This window comes from Carica papaya, chromosome 7 (genome assembly GCF_054855325.1).
Source record: "Carica papaya isolate Zhongbai chromosome 7, ASM5485532v1, whole genome shotgun sequence".
Taxonomy (NCBI): domain Eukaryota; kingdom Viridiplantae; phylum Streptophyta; class Magnoliopsida; order Brassicales; family Caricaceae; genus Carica; species Carica papaya.
In genome coordinates this window covers 8,104,276-8,128,408 of record NC_142315.1, presented here as the reverse complement: position 1 = coordinate 8,128,408, position 24,133 = coordinate 8,104,276, and the positions used below count along the sequence as shown (strand labels likewise).

The 24,133-nt window shown below is 32.8% G+C and overlaps 2 protein-coding genes across 8 annotated transcripts; one reads left to right on the top strand and one right to left on the bottom strand.

Moving 5' to 3' along the window:
• Positions 1-10,651: 10,651 nt before the first annotated feature.
• Positions 10,652-18,206, top strand: LOC110806622 (uncharacterized). 5 transcript variants are annotated; one of them, XM_088207658.1, is made up of 9 exons: positions 10,653-10,855; positions 10,956-11,048; positions 11,166-11,223; positions 11,929-12,200; positions 12,631-13,291; positions 14,607-14,806; positions 14,902-15,146; positions 16,352-17,241; positions 17,374-18,206. In XM_088207658.1, exons 3-8 carry the CDS (start codon positions 11,203-11,205, stop codon positions 17,044-17,046), a joined length of 2,094 nt encoding a protein of 697 aa, XP_088063784.1. In that variant the 5' UTR covers positions 10,653-10,855; positions 10,956-11,048; positions 11,166-11,202; the 3' UTR covers positions 17,047-17,241; positions 17,374-18,206. The 5 variants fall into 5 exon arrangements, with proteins under 5 accessions (XP_088063787.1, XP_088063784.1, XP_088063783.1 ...); XM_088207660.1 differs by having other exon boundaries at positions 10,655-10,809; XM_088207661.1 differs by having other exon boundaries at positions 10,652-11,048; positions 16,535-17,241.
• A 1,154-nt stretch (positions 18,207-19,360) lies between these two features.
• On the bottom strand, positions 19,361-21,969 carry LOC110806632 (FCS-Like Zinc finger 10). Of its 3 annotated transcripts, none has more exons than XM_022031555.2 (3): positions 21,713-21,969; positions 20,014-21,064; positions 19,361-19,932 (listed from the first exon to the last, which is right to left on the bottom strand). In XM_022031555.2, exons 2-3 carry the CDS (start codon positions 21,033-21,035, stop codon positions 19,776-19,778), a joined length of 1,179 nt encoding a protein of 392 aa, XP_021887247.1. In that variant the 5' UTR covers positions 21,036-21,064; positions 21,713-21,969; the 3' UTR covers positions 19,361-19,775. The 3 variants fall into 3 exon arrangements, with proteins under 3 accessions (XP_021887247.1, XP_088064177.1, XP_088064176.1); XM_088208051.1 differs by having other exon boundaries at positions 21,803-21,969; XM_088208050.1 differs by lacking the exon at positions 21,713-21,969 and adding an exon at positions 21,505-21,706.
• Between the last annotated feature and the right edge of the window lie 2,164 nt (positions 21,970-24,133).

Genomic DNA, 24,133 nt, shown 5'->3' with positions numbered 1-24,133 from the left:
CAAATAATCTTTCATCTTCATACTTCTCTTTTGTATTTTCACAAATTCTCTCTTATAGAAAACCATATTAGATCTAGTTTTTACTTTGAACATATCATTGATTGCATCCCAAAGTTGCTTGGAGGTCTCATAACACATTAACTCTGAAGCTACAAGAGGTTCTATCGACTTATAAATCCAACTAAGCAGAATCTGATCATGAATGAACCATTCTTCATATTCTGCATTTACCACCACTTGAATATCTTCTATTCCTTCAACATGAACTTGAGAAAACTCAGGTAGATAAGGTTTCGCATCTGTGATATAACCTTCAAGCTTGTTGCCTCTGATGACTGGAAGATTTATATTTTTCCACAAAAGAAAGTTTTCATGGTTCAGCTTAACTGTTGAATAAGGCATAATAGAATTACCAGACATGTTTAATATTTTTATCTTTATGCTGATATTTGAAAAGTTTGTTTCTTATTTATTTCCTCATGGGAGGAGCTCACATCATCTCCAACCATGGATAGCTTTGATACCAAGATAAAATATTTGTTGAATATTGCTAGACAACTCTCAGCTATATTTGTTGAGAGAAATCAATTCTATTTATAAAGAAAATTTAAAATTTTTGTTATGGATTAAGATTACACTACCAATAAAAGATGGACATGCATTATGTGAGAGAAAGCAAATAATGACAAAGTTTGTTATAAAGGACTTGTAGAATGACAGCCATGGCTAGTGAGAAGGGACTGAAGAGCTGTTGATGTTTGATGCTATGTAGCTATTAGTATATAATTCCCTGCAGCTGTTGGTTTATGATCTATATTTATTGGTGTATAATCTTCTGCAGCATTATGTATTCTAACACCATTAACTAAGATCCAAACCTCTCAATCTTATTAGTTAGTAGTTGGAAGTGAAAACATAACTTCACTAAGTTTTTGCCTTTGTTTTTGAAGTCTTTTATCAATTTAAATTCAAATGAGTCAACTTTATGTGAAGGCAATGAGATCTTTCTTTTAGATGATTTCATATTGTCATCCTGAATCACGATTATAATAGTTTAATATTATTATTTTTGTTATTACAGATAAAACTGAATCATTATTAATTTTTAGTCTCTATATTATTTTATAGAGTCACGAAAGGGAGGTGAGTTAGAAATGGAACCATTGTAGAGAGAAGAGAGTTAATAAAGTTTCTTTTTTATTTTGTATTTTATACTTTTAATTTTTCTCTATATTCAAAAATGATTACAAAATTAAATTATTTTTTATATGTTCCAATATCTATGTACATCTAGTTACTTTTTTTTTTTGTTCATCGTTGTTTATCTATCTACCATATCACATGGTATTACAACCTAACTGTTTAGGTTTATTTCTAATTTTTTTCTCTGTTTTTTGTCTCAATCACCTAAATAGAGCACCAATTAGCTTTTTTACAATTGATCATTACCCCATATATTTTCTTAAAAAATTTGAGCGGGTTGATTCCATAGTTCTTATCCTTCACCAGATCACTACATCACCATCCATCTCGATGCTCTTTCTAATCATACTTGCAATTGATTTGAGTAAGTCGCAAGAGTAAGGAACCATACTCAATGAGGCAATTAAAATAAGAAAATGATAAGGTTGTCGGTTTATTCAGTTTGCAATGACTATGAGATGAAGAACATGAAAAAAGATTTGATTAATGAAGATGTGGTCTTTAAGTAGTAAAGAAAAAAAGAAAGGTCTTCATTAAGCTTTCTTGGTCATTTCTTTCCTATTTGTTGGAGGTGAGATATGATTAAAGGTGAAGGATGATTTCGGACGGTTACGTAATTATTATTTTTAATTGTCGAGATTTGAGATAAAAGTGAAATAAAAGGAGATTAACAAAATATTTGTTTTGTTCGTTTAAAAGAAGAAAATATTTTTCTATTGTAAGGAATGAGATTTTATATGTTTTTGTTAATTGAATAAATGATAGAACTCTGAAGTATTATTTATTTATCTCGACTATAATTTTACATATCAATTTATATTTTAATTTTATTTTAATTTAATACAAGCTCACTAAAATTAAATTTTGGTTGTATTGTTTTAGAACATGCATATTAAATAATGGTATATATTTTTTTTCAACTAAATTTTTTAATGGTAAATTTTTATTTTATTTATTAACACTTATTATAACATTAAATATTATCTTATTTAATATTTTTGTGTTATGTGGCTATTATTGGCTGATTGTGTATAACTTTTACCATATTATATATTCTTAGACTTCATTTTTTTTTTCTCTTTGGTTCTAGTAATATTCCATGGAACCATGGAGGGAGATGAGTAGGAGATGGAGCCATCGGAAGGATTTTTTCTTTTTTGGTTATGTTTTTTTAATTTTATGTTTTCAATTGCTAATTTTTTAAATTTTTATTTAAAAATTAATTTATTTTTTATAATATCATGTAATATTTAATTTAAAAATATAAAAATTAAAAAAAACTAACAATGAGATACTAATATATACAATTTTTAAAAATATAAAAATTAAAAAAGGTAAAAATAATAATAATATAGAGACTAAATTGAATTAAGTAAAATAACATATCAATAAAAAATATTTAAAATAATATCACGTATCAAATTTTACGATGCGTAATAAATATATTAATGACATTAATAAAAATTAATAGGGAGAAATTTATTAGAATAAAAATGATTTTCAAATCAAAGATCTGCAAATTTAAACACGTAATTTTTTACCGAAACAATGAGAAATGTAAGCGGAAACGTACCTAAATCCATAGCAGAATAATTGTTTGTATCCTGCGGTAGAATTTTCTAAATCAGCACGATACCTCAAAAGCTAATTTTTTTCTGCCGATGAGATTTTAGAAAAATAAAATAGCAAACTAGTAATTCGGGAACTATAACCGCTTTTTATATCGATAAACTTTTGTAATTTCTACTTCACTCATTATAAAATGAGAATATTATAAAAATGGTATCTGCATATTACAAACTCATACTTAAGTCTAATGCATTAAGACTCAATATTGTTTAATCGTATTTGATCACTTTTAAATAGATTCATTATATTGATAGTTTGATACATATACCGTGGCCACATCAAGCTCACATGTCAGAAAAAATCCAATAATCTCTCACTTTAGCTTTATGTGACACATTAAATATGCATTAAATAACCATATTAATACTCATAACTGTGCTATCAATATCTAAATGCTTCACCAAATAATCTCGTCCATCAATCATAATGACATAGGATTAAAGCAGTTTTCGCTACAGCTATCGTAGCTAAATCCATCAATAGTCACATATATCAGTATAACCGAATGAAATGGATCAAGTATGGATGTGTAACATAGAAATTATATATTATGTTATCTAAGCATATCTATTTTTAACTGGTCATGTCTTAACTTTAGTGAGATGAACTGTAAGAAAAATCGGAGATAATATATAACCCAATAATCAAAACATAATAACTAAAAGAAACTATATAACCATAAACCAAAACCAAAGTACACAGTTTATGATATGTCTTATAAAATAAAAACAACTAAGGAACAAAACTCCCACTGAAACTACACATCATCTAAGGATATAATACTCATATGAGTAGTATGTCATCGACATATAAAACTAAAAAATATACTTACTCTCATTGAACTTGTGGTTTATATAATCTTCCATTAAATTTATCTTAAAACCAAATGAGATTATGAGTTGATGAAATTTGTGATACCATAAACGAGAAGCCTACTTAAGTCTATACATGAAATTTTTTAGTTTGCAAACCATTTACTATGTACCTTCGGATATAAAGTTATCTTATTGTACCATATAAATTATCTCATTAATGTTACCACTGAGAAATGTTGTCTTAACATCCATCTGATCTAACTCAATATCAAAATGTGCTACTAAAGTCATTATAGTCCTGAAAGAGTCTTTCGATGAAATTGGAGAAAAAGCCTCTTTATCATTGATACCTTCTTTCTGTGTAAAACACTTAGCGACAAGATGGATCTTGTACCTCTCCACATTATCTTTTGAATCCCTCTTAGTTTTAAATATCCATTTGCAAGCAATAGATTTCACATCCTTAGACAATGGGACAAGATCTCAAACGTCATTATCTTTCATAAACTTTATCTCTTCATTCATGGTATCAATCCACTTTTGAGAGTTAGGATTTTTTATGACTTGACGAAAGTTGATAGGATCATCTTCCACCGTACCAATGTCAAACTCATGTTCGTGGAGAAATATAATATAATCATCTGGAATTGCATTTCTCCTCTCTCTAGTAGATTTCCTTAATGGCATAGGTTTTAAAGGGTGTGAAGTTTGTGTTTCAGGAACAGATTTATGAACAGTAACGGGAGATACTATGATATTGTCTTGATCTGAATTTGCTTCTTGAACAATGTTACGTATAAGAACCTAATCCTAATCATTATCAAGAAGAATTAAGAGAATAAGAATATCGACCCAATCCTCTTCAAAGACAAGATCTCAAACTCTTTCTCTCCCCACAAACTCAACATCCTCAAAGAACTAAGTATTTTCATTCTCAAAAATTATCTTAGCAGTGGGATCATAAAACTTGTAACCCCTGAATTGTTTAAAATAACCAACTAACAGTTGTGGATTCCAATTTCTTTTCCTGTGGTTTATAAGATCTGGCCTTAGGTGGACATTCTTAAATGTGCAAATATCTCAAACTAGATTTCTTACCAGTTCAAAACTCATAAGAGGTCTTTATAATTGCTTTAATTAGAACTCTGTTAAGTAACTATATTACAGTCTTTAATACTTCTCCCAAAGTGATTCAGGTAAGATAGAATGACTAATCATACTCATCACCATATCCTTAAGTATTTTATTTCGTCTTTCAGTAACATCATTCATGCTAGAAGAACCTGACGTGGTGTAATGTGGGATGATACTACATTTCTCTAGGAATCGAGCAAACGGCCTTGAACATTATTCACCTTATCCGTCAGATCTACCATAGTATTCACCACCACAGTCAGATCTAACAGCCTTAATCTTTTTGTTGAATTAGTTCTCAATTTCTGCTTTAAAACTCTTAAACACATCCAGGGACTGAGATTTCTCATGGATGAGATATATGTAACCATATCTAAAATAATCACTTATAAACGTTATAAAATATTATTGAACACTCTAAGAAGCCATAGGGAACGATCTATAAATATTTATAAGAATGAGTCCTAATAAGTCCATAACCCTGTTGGCACCGAATCTATTAATGTTTATCTATTTTTCCTTGATACAATGAACACATCTGTCAAAATCTGTAAAACTATGGGGATTTAAAATTTCATTTGACACAAGTCTCTTAATTGTCTTTTGGGAGATGTGATATAATCTCTTGTGCCATAATAAAGTAAAATTCTCATTGGTTAATTTTTTCTTTACACTTCTTGTACCAACATGCAATGATTCATTACAAGAAACAATTGTATCAAGCAATTAAAAAATATCATTCATTGATAAAGAACCAAAACAAAGGGTTCACTAGCACTCTATCCCTTGATATGATGTGCTTTATAAATGTAGTCTGCTCGAGGTAGAACCCACACTTATTCAACTTTGCATACAACTTCTTTTCTCTAAGAACCTGCAAAACCTGAGCTAGATGGTGAGGGTGTTCCTCTCTACTTTTTGAATATATCAAGATATCATCGATAAATATAATGACAAACTGATTCAGGAATTATCTGAAAATCTTATACATCAAATCCATAAATATGGCTGGTGCGTTGGTTAGTCCAAATGGCATGACCAGAAACTCATAGTGTCCGTATCTGATTCGAAAAACTATTTTGGGAATGTCCTCTGCCTTGATCTTTACCTGATGGTAACCTAAACGTATGTCTATTTTGGAGAAGACTTGGGCACCCTGCAACTAATCAAAAAGGTCATCGATCCTGAAGAAGGGGTACTTGTTCTTGACTGTAACCCTATTTAGTCCCTTGTAGTCAATACATAACCAGCTCCCTTCCTTGTAAATGTAACTCCAGTACCTCAAGGGGATACACTATGTCAAATGAACCTATTATCCTGTAATTTATTGATCTGTTTTCTTAGCTCTTTCATCTCAACACGACTAACGCATAAGGAAAAACTAAGATAGGCTGCGTGTTAGGTTGAAGGTCTATAGTGGACTCAACTTTTCTGTCTACTACTAGTTTGGAAAGTTCATTAGAAAAAACATTCGGGAAGTTTCAGATTACTGGGATCTCTTAAATACAAAGTTCTTTCTTAAGTTTGCCTAGTGTAAAGAAAACAACCGAGCTAAAGCGCTATGTAATAACAAAATTACTATGAGGGAATAATATTCAAAACTTTTATTAGCTTGTAAATGACTATTTGTTAGAAGGCTTAAATATAAATTTTCTCGTAGAAACAATCCACGATGGCGTGATACGCCGCTAACTAGTTCATTCTTAGAAATATATCAGGGTCCCCCATGTCAATCTCTATTGAGTCCATCATGGGTGAAATTGAGTCCCGTGGAAGAGGGGTCAGATGTTGCTAGGGAGGGACCGAGTAGCTCTGTAACGGTGCCGGATGAAATGATGGGGGCTCTGAATTGTATTGCGACAGTGTCGAATGATACATTGGAGGAGCAAGGTTAATCGAGATGGCGTTAGATCCTCTCGTTGTAGGGGTGACTCATATTGTGGAAGTGGTAGAGGGTTAGACAGTTCTCTCCTTTCTTCCCTAGCCTACTAGGCAAAAATGAATCTCTCTAAAATCTTAAAGAGCCGATCAATATCCTCTCGAAGTGACCTGTATCGGGCTGCCCTGTTCAGCAAGGGACTTCATCTTCTTGTGTCTTTGTACTTATTTTTCACAAGGAATGGCTGGACGATAGTTCGTATTTGGTGTTTTTAAGTCTTTGGGTAATCAATGGTTCCAAGGAACGTGGCTCTAATACCAAGTGTAAATACCCGGAACTTAAAAAGAAATAAAGTTATAAATTAAGGATAGAAGCGAAATAATAGAGTTTAAAGTTTAGATTCCTTACACAATAATTTAAAATACCCAATAGAGTTATAGGAATGTCATTTCTAAAAGAACAAATGAAAATTAAAGAAATAAACAAAAAGCAAATAATTGAGCATTCTAGGACGATCTTCACTAGCTTTTAAAGAGAGTCCGGATGCTAAACTATTCATAACCCTCTTGTTGATCGGGATCTGAATCTTAGTTTTCTTGATCTGAAATAGTTAATGAAAGGGTGCGCTGCACTAGCCCAACAAGAATATCACACTACTCACCGATACAGAAACTGAAGATTGGTAAAAATCATAAAAACAACCATGGACAAACAAATAAATAACTAACTGGTTCCATCTCCATTAGTAATCTATGATTATTCTCAAAAAATTTTAAATTACATAAAATACCGTATTATCGCTCATTAAGTTTCAATTCCATAACAGATAATAAGGTGAGAGATTTTTACCCGAATCAGTGTCTGAAATACCAAACTTTCTACTGCGCCTATTGGCAGTCTCTGAATTTTTTAAATTTTTTTGCAGAGATTAAACATGCTTTACATCCCTAAAAATATCCTATAAATCCAAAATCGGTGAAAAAAACCCTTTTCAGCCAATTTCGGGGTTCTGACACGGCGACACCGCGTGCTTCGACGACGGCACCATTACACGCGGCAGCGATTTGCCTCGACCTTGTAATTTTTGGCTGATTCTAGCCGGTTTCGGCAGGTTTTATACATATCCCTGCGAAAAAACACATTAGAGAGTCTCCATTGGCAAAAAAAGTAAGAAACGAAAACCTACTAGCGGTGGGGTTTTCCGGGTGCGGCTGCTCTACCAGCTTACCTTCGTGGCTGGGAGTTTTTCTTTGGTCAACTTGTAGAAAACAGAACAGTGAATACAATGGTGAAAAAATCGCACAAAATAGAAAACGAAAAACGTAAATGGACTCATCGGAGGAGGTTGCGGGTTTTGCCTGCGGCAGCGCCGCCAGGCTTTGCCCCCGATTTTTGGCTCACTCATCATTCTTTTTGCTTCGTTTTGGCCATGGGGTACTCGGAAACAAATTCCGAGCGAATAAAAGAATTTTTACCTTTTTGGCGGTCAGAGATGGCTCCAGTTTCACGGCGATCGATAGTCGAGTCCCTTCTCCGGCGACTGTTTCTTCTTCTCCGGCGGGAGGCTGGTGACTAGGGTTTGGGTTCAGTGTGATATAAAATATTTATACTCGTCTCGCGTTAATCTGGACCGTTCATCGCGTTTGATCTTGATTGTTCGATTGTGTTTAAAGATGAAATGAATCTGTACCATCCATCGCGTTTGATTGCGACCGTCCGATCGCGCTTGAGGAGAGAATGGATCTAGACTGTCCACGCGTGCGAGAACGCTTCTAAGTCATCCAATTGCAGGGCACGTGGATCGCCAACGTGGCTTCCCACGTGGCACCGAGTCAGCGTGCCTTGGCACGCAAGCGCGCTCCAGTTCCTCGAGACTGCTGACTGGGCAATCCTACGTGGTAAAATTTTTTTTTAATTGCATTATGACCCCCAGTTTCTTATTTTTCTTTCAAAAACACCATCTGAACCCAAATTTTCACCTATTTTTTTCTCAAAATCATTTTTAATTTCATTCTCAATCTATTTTTTTCATAATTTCACATTAAATTAAAATTTATTAATTTTAAAAATAAATTCTTATATATTTTTAAAATGTTAAAATTAATCTCGTGTCAAATTCTAAACCCGGGTATTACACATAGTGTGAAATGAGTTTATTCAAATTCCAGGATTTCTTCTGACAGTCGTATATCACCTTGAAATGATTGAACTATGGTGAAAAAGACATCAAAGCAAAGTACATCAGTATTTCTTCTGACAATTCCACTCTAAGTGACTTGACTTTTGCATGCACATGTGACATCTCCATTATGTGCTCTCTGGTGTTTCCATTTCTTTTATACCTCATAGAAACAAGAATCGACAAAAGTGTGCAATAGTCTGTGTCTTTCAACATTAGGATGAAATCAATATTCGCGGTGATATTTTCAGCAGTAAAATGAACTGAACAGAGAATGTATAAAAACAAAATAATTAAATAAAACTATAAATCATAAAATTTAATAATGAATTTTAAATAAAGGTATATCTTATTTTAAGGTACCGAACACATACTTTATCTTTGAACATAATATTAACTTGTAAGTAGTACCCTATAATAGTAATTAAATATACCCAATATGAACATATTAAACAATAAACTTTCATTTTAGTCGATTTAAAGTTTACACATTATATTAAATAAATGTTACGAATTCATTACCAGAAAAATTAAATGTAATAATGTTAAATATTAACTTTCCTTTAGGTCGATTAATATTCATATAAATTATAATCATCCAATTATTTATATTATAAAATAAATAAATTATGTATAAGAGATGTCACTTTACTGACATGTTATATAAATCGATTTATTTCAATATGTATATATACATACTAACATTTAAATTTAAAATTAAAACCAAACTTAGATTGAATTATAAAGAAAATAAACCATAAAAATGACCAAAAAATAAAAATCACATTATTCTATTTTTTTTATCCTTTTTCCTCGCGTCCAAAGGGCCATTATGGTTGCTTCTGTAATGGCCGAAAAATTCGACCGTTACACGCGAGATTCGACTGCCGATCGGTTGCGTGACCGCCAGACTTTTTTCTTTATGCAACGGTGGTCGGCCGGTGCTTTCCGTTTTTTGTTTTTGTTTTCTCTTCTACATATATATATACATCCTAAACATAAATATATATATATATACACATTCTCTTTTTCTTTTTTTTTTGAAATCCATATATATATATATTTTTTTTCTACTTTAAAAATACGTATATATTTCTTAGTATACATATATATATATATACATATAAATTTTTAATTTGAATCCAAAATTAAAAATTAACAAAAAAAAACTTGAATATTAAAAATTAAATACTAGAAAAGCTTTAATACCACTTATTAAAATAAAAATACTTTTTAAATTAATAAATTTATAAATTTAAATACGTAATCTCATACCGAATTAATGAGAAATATAAGCGGAAGTGTACCTGTATTTATAGTGGAAGAATTGTTCGCAATATAATATTTCGAATCAACACGATACCTTAAAAATTAATTTTTTATGAAGATAGGATTTTAGAAAAATAAAATGATGAATTAGTGCTTTTATATCGACAAACTTTTACAATCTCATTTATTCATCATAAAATAAAAATATTATAAAAATAATATCTGCACATTATAAGTTTATATTTAAACTTGATGTATTAAGACTCAACACTGTTTAACCGTATTTAATTATTTTTAAATAATTTCATTAAATTGATAATTTAATACGTATATCGGGAATACATTAATCTCAAATATCTAAAAAAAATCTAACAAAATTAATATATACAATTTTAAAAAATATAAGAACAAAAAAACAATTTAAGAATCTAGTAGAAAAGGTAGAATACTCCGAATACTTTAAAAAAAATATTTAAGGCCATATAATTGAAAGTTATGTCGGCCTAAAGTAGTTTGGTATAAAAAAAAAAGTTTTGGGCGTAAATGCCACAAACGGGGAGGACTGCAACGACGTCGTTGTATTAAAACGGCCGTTTGCTTTGCCGTTTGGCTTTCTGATCCGTACACCGTCCTCACACCCCAAAAAAAAAAAACAACATATCAGAGTCAGCTCGCTCCCCGGGAAGTCGAAGTAACCTCTGGTTAAGCAATTCTATCATCGATCTTCAGTTGTCAATGATCTTTCATGTTTACTTCTTTCCTTACTCGTTCTTTAAAATTTTTGGTCCAATTCACGTTTGCTATCTTCTTTGTTTTTTAATTTCTATTGATCCTAACTTTCCATCAGTTTATTGGCTTCATCTTGCGGTTAAATTTCACCTCTGAGCATCTGATTTAGCTGGAGAACGTCTCTGGATCCGTCTATAACTCTAACTTTGCTGTAATTGTCTGTAAACCAGCTCTTGTTAATATAAATTCGCCATGTTTGGATCTCTCCATTCATTAGAGTTTTGATTTTAGCTTGTAATTTGCATTCATATGCTTAAATGTTTTGCAGCAAGTTAAACAAGAATTTCATTGCTTTTGGAGTGAGAATGAAAGGTCATGAAGCAAAGGTACGGTTCATTTACCTCGTCTTTTACCTTTCATCTGTGGAAATGATGGGTTTCGAGCCGTGTTTTTATGGGCAAGTGTTCTAACTTTGAACTGTTCACGGCCACTTAGATTTAAAATCTATGTGGAAGATCATCAACCAGTGCAATAAAAAGGGAGATTTTAGTAGTCTAAATTGGTTATTTGGCTTCTTCGTATATGCATTTCGTCTTTTTGTTGTTTGCCTTGAGTTCTGTTCGGCACCTATAACTGAATGAGAGATTGGAGACAGAGGTTTGACAGGATCCTAGTTCATGTTTTAAGAAATGTAGAGAAGACTAACGGATTTGAAGAAAGAAGAATAGCAGCTCTGCTTTAGAGAAAGAAATTTAACTTTTATAAAAAAAATTTGGATGCCAAAACAATTACAAGATTCAGCTTTTATCGCTTGATATTACATTAATCAACTTAGTTACAACTAATTATGTAATAATTTTTAGTAATCAAAACAAACAACCAACTTATTCTAGTAAACTCTAACAACTATTTTGGGTCCTGACAAGGTTTTCTGCAGTAATGAGTTGAGGGACAAGCTAAATACTTGTATAATTAAGCATTAGGCAGATTATCTATGGCAAATATAGGTTCTGTTATATTGAAATTTGATTAGTTTCTTCTCCTGCTATGTTATTGGTTTACCATTTTCCCGGTATCTGTCTAAATTGCAGATGCCAAGAATGGAGGATATTCTTAGCCTTCCAGTACAAGATCCTCCTTGTTCAGAGTTTTCTTCTTCTCATATAAAGTGGGTAAAAATAGAAGGTGGTCGCCAAGGTGGTGATGATATTGCTCTGATCCCATTTGCCAGAGTAGATGATTTCGTGAAAGGAGAGTCATCTAATGCAGAATGTCCTGCAAACTTCCGTGTTGAATCAAGGAGGAAAAGATCTGAAGGAAGCATCAGTAAACCAAGGGTCGATGGTTATCTTGAATATACACTGTATGTTTTCTTTTTCTTCCTCACAATCTTGTTTGTGGAGCTTCATTGGCATCTTTTGTTAAGATGATCTCTTTTTATTATGGATTCAGTGGGAAACAGTATCTTATATGCACTGCCAGTTTAGCATTTCCATAAATACATCTTAATATAGAGGAATAAAATAAGTTGGTCGCATTGCATCAACAAAATACTTTTTAAGGTAAAAATTAGATGAGCATTAAGAAAATATATTCTGATACTTCTGTTTTCCTTTTTAGATAGAAGTAATATTAAAAAGAGAAGAGAAATACTAGCACAGAGGACTAGCTATCCTCCCTGATGAAAGAAAAACACAAGTAAATATATTAACAAAATATAATTTGAGCCTTCTGTTTATTTTGTGACCTTGAAGGCACATCAATTAGATAGTGCAATGCTTGAGACCTTGCAGATATTGGTGTTCTTATGGCCCAGAAGATTACCGAGATAGTGAGTGTGTCATAGGGGATGGTTCAAACATCAAACCTGCTTCTGGGAAAGGGAGTAGGCCTGGAAGGCGCCACATGATGAGAGGTTGCCTTTGTCATTTCACTGTCAAACGGTTGTATACACGTCCACTTCTTGCTCTTATAATTTATAATCAAAGAAAGCATGTCGATAAGACTGGGTCCCCATGTCATGGATTACTTGATCGGAATGCTGTTGGGACAAGAGCTATGTATGCTCCTAGAATTTCAGAAGAATTACGTCACAGGGTAATGTCTATGCTTTATGTTGGAATATCTTTGGACAACATAATCCAGCATCATACAGAGTTGGTGAAGCAGCATGGTGGACCCCACAACCGTGATGATTTCCTCACCCGTAATGATGTACGCAACATGGAAAGGATGATCCACAATTCTTCCCATGAATTAGATCCAGATGATGCATGCAGCGTGAGGATGTGGGTGCAACGACATCATAAGCAAGTCTTTTTCTTCCAGGAAAACTCTGGGTCACAACCATATATTTTGGGGATACAGACAGATTGGCAACTGCAACAGATGCTCCGTTATGGACATAATGACCTTATAGCTTCACATTCAACAGTTGGCTTGAAGAAACTTAAGGTAATTTCCTATATTTCTTAAATGCACAATTTGTTGGGATGATGCTTCAGTTTCAGTATGTTTTTGCTTGTTTAAACTTTCTTGGTTATAGATGACAACCAGAGGTCGTAGAGATCTTCATGACAACAATTTCAGCTATAAAACCTGTTTCAGAACCCAATTTACGTATGGTAAGATTGGCACTCAGAGAAGAAAAAAGAAATAATTCTTGGAACAATGATGAAGGAACTTTGGCATTGAGACAAATAAGCATATGCTAGGAGAGAGGAGATAAATTGTTTTCCTAAGTGAAACTTACAAAGACCACTCTGAATTTTTTGGATTGTCTTAACTACTAACTATGTGGTTTAATTTGAGATAAACTGCTCCGTATATTATGCATAACTAGATAGGAACTTCTCTATAAAATTTTATGGTGAATGCACATGCATTGACATGGGAGATTATTAAGGAGTAGAAAGTAATTTTCTCTAGTTTCTAAAAAACCTAGAAATCCTCCTCTCTCTCTCTCTATCTCTGTCTTCATGAAAAGCTGCAAATCTTTTTAAATTTTTCTCCTTATTTTTCTTTAAAATTCTTAAACTTTCATCTTGTCCTTTCCCCTAAGGTACCAAAAAACCCTAATGTACCCAAAAAAACCCAAAAGAAATTAACTGAAAAATACTGGACTTAGAACAATGCAGGACAGTAGTGCTAATTTTATAGACAGAAATATAAAGAGATGAAGATTTGCGAATTATTTTCTCCTTGTTTGAACAATAAGATTCGAGAATCTTCGGGTGAGAGAGTAGAGGGAGGCAAAAGTAGGGAATTGTTAGAGGAGAGAGATTTATTTGGGTAGTTCGAAATTTTTGGGAATTGTTACCTTAACTGTGGGAAATCACTCCTTTTTTTCTGGTGGAAGTAGTCACTCTTATGCAAAATATGGGCATTCATATGAATATTAATGTCTAACTGTTAATAGAAGGTCCCATTTCGGATATAGATAAGTACCGAGTGCAAATTGTCTCAACTAAACTAAAAGCTGTATCTAAAAACTTTTCTTTGATTTAAGACAGAAATTTATTTGACTGATTAGATAGGTGAACATTTCAAATTTTCATTTTATGTTTTGGCTATAATATTTTTTGGCTGCATTCTGGTTACTCAGATTGCCAGAATAAAACATTTTGCCTTGGAAATTATTTTCGCTTAGATTTGAAGATGAATGGGATTCATTATGTTGAGATACATAAAGAACCTGCCTAGTTTTTTATAGTAATTCATTATATGTTGGATAATTCTGCAGAATAAAGCTGTTCTTTTTTTTTGACAGTATCATCTTTCTACTTTACTCGTCTTTGATTCATTGCGGAATGCAATTCCAGTTGCTTGGGTCATTAGCTCCTCTTGTGTTAGTCACAACATTCATAAATGGATTGGTTCCCTCGCTGAAAGAGTCCGAAGCAAGGACCTCAGATGGAGAGCCAATGCCTTTCTAGTGGATGTGCCTTCAATTGATGTTTCTGTGATAAGGCAAAATTTTCCTTGTGGACTTTCAAGTTCTTTTGCATCATTAAGCTCTTTTTGAATATGGAATATGTGACTGCTGATACCATGTTAATTTGCAGAGAGGCTTTCCAATGTCGGGTCCTATTATGTGTTTGGTGTGTTCGCCGATCTTGGATAAGTAACCTTATAAAGAAATGCTGCAACATTGATCTGCAGCAAGAGATGCTTAAGCACCTAGGATCAATCTTGTATTCCACAAGAAGCAGACGAAATGATATTGATGCATTGGAAGAGTTCATGCAAGTATTTGTTGATCAAATTTCTTTCATGGATTATTTCAGGAGGCGATGGTTATCCTGTATAGGTGTGTTTCCATTTATGCTAGACAATATATTCTTTTAAAATAATGAGCCATATCTTTTCTTTCCCCAGTTTTAACTTCTTTCATTTTGATCATATAATGTGTTTTTAGTGTCTTCTTTCTTGAAATGGCTGGTCCAAAAACCAGAAACAGGGGAACTATGCTTGCAGACTCCCAAGCACGAATTTTGAAATATGATGTCTTTATTATTAAAAGAATTAGATAATCATTTTTCTAGTAAGTCTCTAATAATCATGACTGTTGCAGCAATAGAGAACTATGGCCTCAGGATAGACATTTTAAGTAGACTAGGATTATAAAGTGGGGGAATTAACTTTTCTTTTTGTAGATAAAAAAGTGGGGGAATTAACAAAACTCCATATATCTTTATCCATGTCTCATTTTACTCCGTGTACTTTCATTTTACTGAATTTTACCTTATACTTTCATGTTGTCCCAGATGGCACCTTCTGTTATTTTTGTATGTTAAGAAATTATGCACACATATATGTTTAATAAACAAAGATTGTTGGGGGCAGTAAGTAGTGGTGGAATGTAATGGAAGATCCTTGACAATCTCCATTGAAGAAATTTGTTCCTTGTTTGGTACTTGTGAAACATGGATTGGTTGGTAGCATTTGTTTCTTTTTTGTGTTATTTCTATGGCTATACTTTTCTCCTAATTTCATGCCACCCAATCATTCACTAAACTCTCTCATACTCTGCAACACTTCACCTCATCAAGGTGTCATATAAAAAGAGTCTGCAGCCTTTTTAATTAGACAGAGAGAGATCCTGCATTTGTTGCCCCCACCATGTAAGTCCGTGTTTGTGTACAAATGTGTATAAAAAGAGAGAATCCTGAATTACTGGGGCTGATTATGATTATCTAATACTAATTCTGATAACAATTTAGAGCAAAGAGAGTAAGTGGTGGTAGAGAGACTGGTAAGTTCAGAAAGATGATGGAAAATAAGGCAGAGAAGACCGAATATGTTTCCATAATTTGTTAAATGGGTATTTGTGTAAATTTAGATCTAACAAATGGTGCTATTTGTCATACAACGAAAATATAAGGTTGAAACTAACCAGATTAAAAAATAAAAGGGGTAAATTGAGACACCAGTAAAACTATGGGGGTGTTTTCCGAAAAATTATCCAGTAAAGTTTGAATATGACCATGCTTTACATGTTTCACTGCCTTGCAGAATTATGGGTTAGTGGCATAAGGTCTCTCCCTGTGGCCAGTCTGGAGCACCATGCTTCAATTGAATCCTATCACCTAATGATGAAATCAAAGCTTTTTGATGATAGACATTCTAGTTTCTGGCCAAGAGTTGACTGGCTAATCCACACTTTAACCACTGAATTTCATTCCTTGTTCTGGTTAGATCAATATATTGAAGAGACTGGATATTTTCTTAATATGAGGAGTGATACTTTCTCAAGGAATGCTTGGTATCAATCATTAAACATCCCAGATGTTGATGTGATATTGGATGAGCAAAACCCACAGCTTGCAAAAGTTGTCTCTCAAGCAGACAGAACCCGGACATACATAATATGGAACCCTGGTTCAGAATTCACGCTATGTAATTGTGCTTGGTCAAGCCTTGGAAATGTCTGTAAGCATGTGCTCAAGGTGTCAATGTTGTGTAAAAATAGACAGGTATCAAGGCCGCTTTTGGCTGCCCAAACTTATAAACAGATTTTACTTACACTTCTTCAAAATCCTCCAGATGATCCGTTAGTTCTAGATCACACCATTTTGCATGCAGCCCGTTTTCAACAGGATATCAAAAGCCTGGAAGACTTGTCTGATAGTGGCCTTCTTCAGCCTGTACAACCTGATATGAACTGTCAGGTTACAGAAAATACTCATTTCTTCCCTCGGCTTCATTGATTGGGCCACTGAAAGAGTGGGCAAGCTGAATTACTTGAGTATACTTGTCTATCAGCAAGAATATGATCAGGAATTTTGATGGAATTGCAGACATATTTCTTTGATCTGCCTTAAGCTTATTTCAGGATGGGTCTAAACATGCAACTCTGGCCATATAAATTTGCATCTTGAAGTTTGGACTCTTCAGCTGTTAAGGTACATTTTGTTGCAGTTCTGGTTGAAATTTGATCCATCTTGAAAAGTTCTCTTAACTGCTATTTGCTTTTCAGAGTTTTTTTCCTCACTTGAACACGTGCTGAAGTTTCTTCTTGTTTTTTTCAAATGCAGTGAATGCAACAGACAGCAGGCAGGATCCCTGGGTGCTCTCAGTCATTTAGATAACTATTGTGACTTCGATAAAGGTAACGACCAAATTTAAGCTTTTATCTGCTCTTGAATCAGAAGTTGCTTTCTAGCACTTGAAATCATGTGGGTAATGGAGCTTGAGACTTTATCACATGCATATAAAACATGTGGATTGTTTAGACAACCTGTACGCAGCATGGTCTGGTTGCCTTAAAATTTATCCCGGAGGGAAGCATGGAGATATATGCTTTCTAAATGGTCCTTCTAATCATTTCCTTTTTATCAGAGTTCCTAGCAAGTGAAAATATGGATCTAACTTAATCAGAAAATGTTACTTGGTTGGTAATTGCGGAGCTCTTTAAGTCTAGGAAAACTTGGATTTGGTATGTTAGTAACATGTCGCGATCTGTTTTCCTTCAAGAAGCAACTAAAGATCCCATGGAATATGTACGTACTTGATTTGTTGCCTCTAAGGCCACAGTTTGCTGTTTAGAAAGCAAAAGGTTTTGGGATATTGGAAGTCTATCCAATTAATAAAAAGAGTTGGATTGATGTAGTTACTATTGACACTTAACACTCAAAGTGATGCTGCAATTTGTTCCAAGATATTCTGCCCTCATGTAATTTTGAGTTTAGATTTTTTTTTTTCCCCCTCTTTAGCCTTCTCCTTGTTCCTACATAGAAGTGGAGATTCCTTGCCAATATTCAGGGTCTTTCTTGTTTCTTTTATTATTTTATTTTATTAAATTAAAATAAGCACCTAACTGTACTTTAAAAATATTAATTTTTTTATGCAAGTACAATGATAACATTTATTCAAGTTGTTATATATAAATATAACAAAGATATTCCAAGTATACATAGAGTTAAAATAAGATACATTCAAAATATCTCCTGTGATGGTATGAGAAATCTTGTCTCCTTGGAAAGTTTGGCTAAATTTCTTTGAAGATTATTGTCTCAACATTCTTTAATTTTTTTTAATTCATTACTACCATTAAATACAAGTGTTTACTTGTTATTCTCCATAAAATCTAACTTCAAAAAAAAAAAAAAAAAAAGCACCGAACACCCAGAAAGGCCTCTTTCTTTAGATGTCTTACCATGAATTTTTAAAATTTTACATATTAGCATTTTTGATACATTTCATTTTTAATGAGGATGAACAATAAGGGAGTTTTCAAATTTGTTGTCTAATTATAATCTGAGTTCATTAGTTTGAGAAAATTAAAATTCAATCCTTATGTTTGAATAAATATTATAAATTAGCCTATGTACTAATTGAATATCCTAAAATTATTGTTAAATTACAAATTTTTTTTTTTTTTGTGGGGACAGAGAAAATCATCTAAAAATAAAGCACAAAATTTTTGAAGAAAATAAAATTTGAAAAGAGTTTGGTTGATTTAAGTTTCTCCATTGATAGCTAATTCAAACTCTTTCTCTAGCTTTTTTGTTAAGATCCTTGCAATTTCATTCAAGATTTTGTGTTTTTAAAATGAATTCATGTCTGGCAAAAACATAGATGAAAATGTTTTTAAAGCAAAACATAGATTTCTTGCAGTCTCTCTCTTTTCTTTTTTTTTTTTTTTTAACATTCATAATTAATAGCATTTCTTAAATAGTAAAATAATGATTTGAGTTGAATAATACTTTGAATTACATTAATATTAGTAACATTTTTAAATTATTACTAAAGTAATGATTTAGTTGAGTAATAATAATTATTATATATAACTATTTTCGTAGAAATATTTGTTATTGATTACTTGAAGAAATACTTTATATATATAACTTCAGAATAGAAAATTAGAGTTGAACTCGTTACAACTCACTACTTTTAACATCAAAATGTCCCCTTTCTTGCCTATTGCATCAGAGTTGCTCCATCTCATATACATCCATTGAAAGAAACAGAATCCATAAGATTAGGAGAATAATTACTCTACAAATTTAGAGGGAACAAATATAGCATAAAATTATAAGTTATGTCATTATGATTCACTAAAACACTAGTTCAAGTCTGCTGGCTTATACATTCATCAAATGCCCTTTGTAGAAATAATAAAAGGGTTCAAAAACAGGCAGCCATAAAATTTGGCTATTGCCCTTTCTTCATGAACAATAGATTTCCATGCTTGAAACTTTATGGAAAGCCAAAAAGAAAAATAAAAAGTTGCAGAAACTCAGTTACCCACCAACCACCAAAACCATGAAAGCTGAAACCCAATTCAGCAAACGGAGCAATGTACAAAAATGATCATCCATGGCTGCTAATAGATGCACATAAAACAGCTCTTTGTAAACAGATGATCAGGGAGCCGTCTACCTCCATTTCATCAATCATGGAAATGGTGGTTGGTTGTGGAGGTACATAACCCATTTCATGTCACAACAGGGATGCCAGTTTCAAAAAGCTCCTGGCTGTTGTCTTTGTTGGGAGAATTCTCAGGAGACTTGTTCATGTCTTCCTCCTCCATTTCTTCATCAATCAGAATCTCTGGCAACCGACAATCCAAGCTGCAAAACGCCTTCTCTCCTCTGCAGGCAACCAAGCAAGCAATACTTACAGCACCCAATCTTCAACCAAAGAAAAAGTACATTACAGTAATTGAAGCAAACCTGTATATGTATATATCTTTGCCCTCCAATTTCTTGTTGCAACTATAACAGAAACTCAAAAAATTATCAGAGTTCCACACAGAAGTAGAGCCTGTAACAGCTGGGGTTAATCCAATTTCATTTCCTTCATTCCTACTGCAGTTGGTCAGCTCATTATTGTGACACTTCAAAACATAGTCACCGTATATGTGAGTTGTTTTTGGGTTGGGACCGTGTGAGATAACACAGGTATAATCCTCAGAGAGCTCAAAATCAGTTGTGGGGAGAGATCGAGTGAATCCATTGGCAGAGCCAAGAGACACTGAGATTGGATTCACTTTTCTACGCAAAAAATTGTTAGAATTCAGGCTTCCTCCAATCAACTTAGGAGGAGAACTAAGTCCAGAAGCGGTGGTTAGGGTTTTGCGGTCGGCTACACAAGAAAGAGCTGAAAATGACCTGCAGGAATCCAGTGAACAAGAGCGGGTTTTACCAAATGGCTCAAGTTCTAACAGGTTTTCTCCAATTTCAAAAACAACATCAGAGTTGCCCTTTCCCTGGGGAGACTTGATCTGGGTTACATAATTTGGAGGCAAAGATTTAGGTGCCTGAAAAGAATGAAAATGGGTTTTGGGGATTTTAATCCTCATTGCAGGTCCAAAAAGAATGTTCTTACTCTCTGATGATTGAAGAGGTTTCCCTGGTATTTTGGTGTCATGATCAAGAGAGTCTACAATGCTTAAACCTACCTTGCTACTGTCCCAGCTCTTTGGGTGCCCATGTTGGGGTGACCTTGGGGACCTAACAAAGGGGTTCCCAATATTTGAAAACACCCTAAAATCTAGAGGGGACGTAGGGCTTTTAACAGAATCAGATTCAGAGAGTCCCTTAGAGTTTAGGCCAACAAACAGACCATGGATACTGAAAAAGGAATTGTTTTTGGGATTATTTTGCCAGCAAACCTCAGATTGAAGACAGGACTCGGGACTAGAATGAGACATTGCTTGATCTTTCTGAGGTGACCTAGTCCTCTTCCTCAGCATTATCTCCAAAACCCTCTCTCCTTTCTTATCTGGGATTAAAAAAAAAAAAAATCAGCAGATTTCAGCATAGAATTCATTGATTGTTCAAAATCAAAGTAAAAAATGCTTTTATCCGAAAGCAAAAAAACTGATCAAACCTCTCCGTACATATGAAAAAAGAGAGAACATAATAGGCATGGAAGAAACCGAACATCAACATAATACACAAAACATGGAAAATTACAAAATCACTACCAAATAAAACACAGAGGAGAGAAAGAAAAGAGCTTATATACTTCTAAATTTGAAAGATTAACGTAATGGCAGAAAAATTCAAATCAAGTGCAGCCTAGCAATAAAAGTATTTCATGAAAACGCCAAACCCAGACCAAAAGAAAAAACAAAAAACAAAAACAGAAATGTAAGAGGAATAAAGAAATTGATCTTTCACCACCAGTTCATGAGACACAGAAAAATCAACCGGTGATACCTAGATGAGGAAAAGCCCCAAAAATGAAGAGAAGAAATCCCCAAAGCAAAGAAACCCAAGTACAATACACCTTAATTTATAAGCGATGAAAATATTTAGAACTCCATTTCTTAGCTTAAAATCTAGACAAACCCAGACACAAAATGCCATTGAAAGGCATACATTAAGACAGAAAAACAAGACGGGAAAGAAGGATTAAAAAACCCACCTGTGGGTGGAAACTTGAGAGATTAGAAATTTAGTAGAGAAGCGAGAAGAGGCAAATGGAGTAAATATAATAAAAGCGAAAACCAAGTACGTCTTTATCTGTGCGAAACTTGTGCGGCAATCCTCACTCTCCCTCTACCCCTCTCTCTCTCTCTCTTTCTCTCTCTCTCTCTCTGGGTTGCATGCCTCAAAATCAGCGAAACAGTGAGCTTCTGAAATACTCTTCTTTCTCTCTCTAGAAGAAAGTGATACAATACAATACTGTCTTTCTCTGCCCACAGAAACAGATATAAATAAATATTTTCTTTTTTTAATTTCTTAATTCACTAATTATTACGTGTCGCCTCCTCTCATTTATATCACGTTTCTTCATTTAGTGTCATTCTGTCAACATCCTCCATATTTAATCATTTCTGTTTTCTTCCTTCAAATTTTTTAATTAATTTTTTACTAATTTTATTCTTACCCTAATTTCACTTTTTTAAAAATTCCCATTTTTTATACCTATAATATATTTTAATTTTTCTACTAAAATATTAATATTAATATTATATTATACATGCAGGGTTTAATTCCTTTTAAAAAAAAAAAAAGTGGTAATTGATTTGTTGCGGACACTTTTCAGTAAATTATTATTACTTTTGTGGTTTTCTCTGTTGTTTTATTTAGGATGGTGATTTACTTTTTTTTTTAAGCTTTGAGGTTTAAGTTTTTCAAGGGGAATAATTACCGCAGCGGTGCCGACACAGTAAATATATGCAGTAAAAATCAGTGAGTCATCACAAAACGACAAAAACTCACTGTAAGTGATTTAATTATTATTATTATTTTTTTTTTTCCCTTCTCACGCACTAAGAAACGCTCACCGCTTCTAACTCGGCTGCTGAGTTTGCGAATGGAGCCAAAATCCCGAGTTCTAAATCCGAACCGTACGTCAGCATTATTTCCCACTTGAAATTACCAAAACACCCTCCTTTATAAGCCTATAAATTCATCCAGAATATAATTTTAAGTTGCTAATACCATCACTACACAAAAAATGTTGGCGAAGTAATTTACGGAGTGTTTAGGATGAAAAATTTAGCATGGGCGGGGGTATATTTGTAATTATATTCAAATTGAGGGGGTATTTTTTACATATTTATTATTCTCTTTTAACCTTTTTCTTTTCACTTTCATAAGTCCTTTTTGTCGTTTTCCGTGACAGCTTTTCATGATTTTGTTTCTCCAAAACAAAAAAAAAAAAAAAAGAAAAAAAGAGAAGCTTTTATGATGTTAGACTGACACCTTAATGACCGACACGTGTACGCATTGGCTCGTATCAAAATGCAGATCGGACGGTGGAGAACCGAAGATTCCCTGGAAACGAACCGGTCGTCGGCGGTTTCCTTTTACCTTGTCCGTACTGCGAGTTCTAACTTTTCCTCTGCTGTGGGCCCCGCCACACGTGTTGGTTTCTATATGGCTAATTCTGGAGGCTTTGCTTAAGGCCATTCAGTTCCGAACTACTACTGCATATTTTAATACTTTAAAAAAAATAGTATATTGATTATGTATTATAAATTAAAAATTATTACTTAAAATATTGTTTGAAAAAAAAAAATTTGGTATAATCACTGTAGTAGTACGTACGAAAAGTTTTAATTTCAATATGAGTGAATTCTTAAAAAAAAAAAAAAAAAAGAATATGAATGCTTGAAAAAAAAATAATATCTTCACAATTTTAAATAATTTCTATATTCTTAATAAATTTTTTTAATCTTAATAATTTATTTTTTAAGTTAAATATTAAAATTTTTATCATAATTTAAATTAGAGATATAATGACAAATAAAATTTAAAAATATTATGTAAAAAATTTTATATTATAGTAACTGATATAAAACATGCTTCACTTCATTTATTTCAGTTTGTCTTTAAAATTAAAATATTTTATTTATATGTCAAGTTCATTACTATTTGATTCATGTCGTATATATTATGACGTATTGTATTATATATGTCTATGTTCGAATTTAATACATAGTTGGCGAGTCGTGTTTATGTAAAATGTGACACATTTGATGTCAACTAATTACGTATTTTGTATTCAAGTGATAAGTAGGTCAACCAGTCAACAATATTCCATGAACAGACTATTTTGATATATTGAATTAGTTCTTGTGAACTTTCGTTAGTAAACTTTAATTTATTTTTAATATGTAGATCATACTTCATCGATTTAATCTTACGTAAGTGTGATAGTTATTTAAATCAAACAATCAATTGAGATTTTATTAGTTTCGATGTAGTAGGAATTGTTTGGATGAAAAAATTTGAAACAAATAATATCCTTTATAGGAGTTTTTCTTCTTGTTTTGTAATTAATTATCTATAAAAGAGAGGAGTAATACTCACATTCTGACTCCCTAATGATAAAACT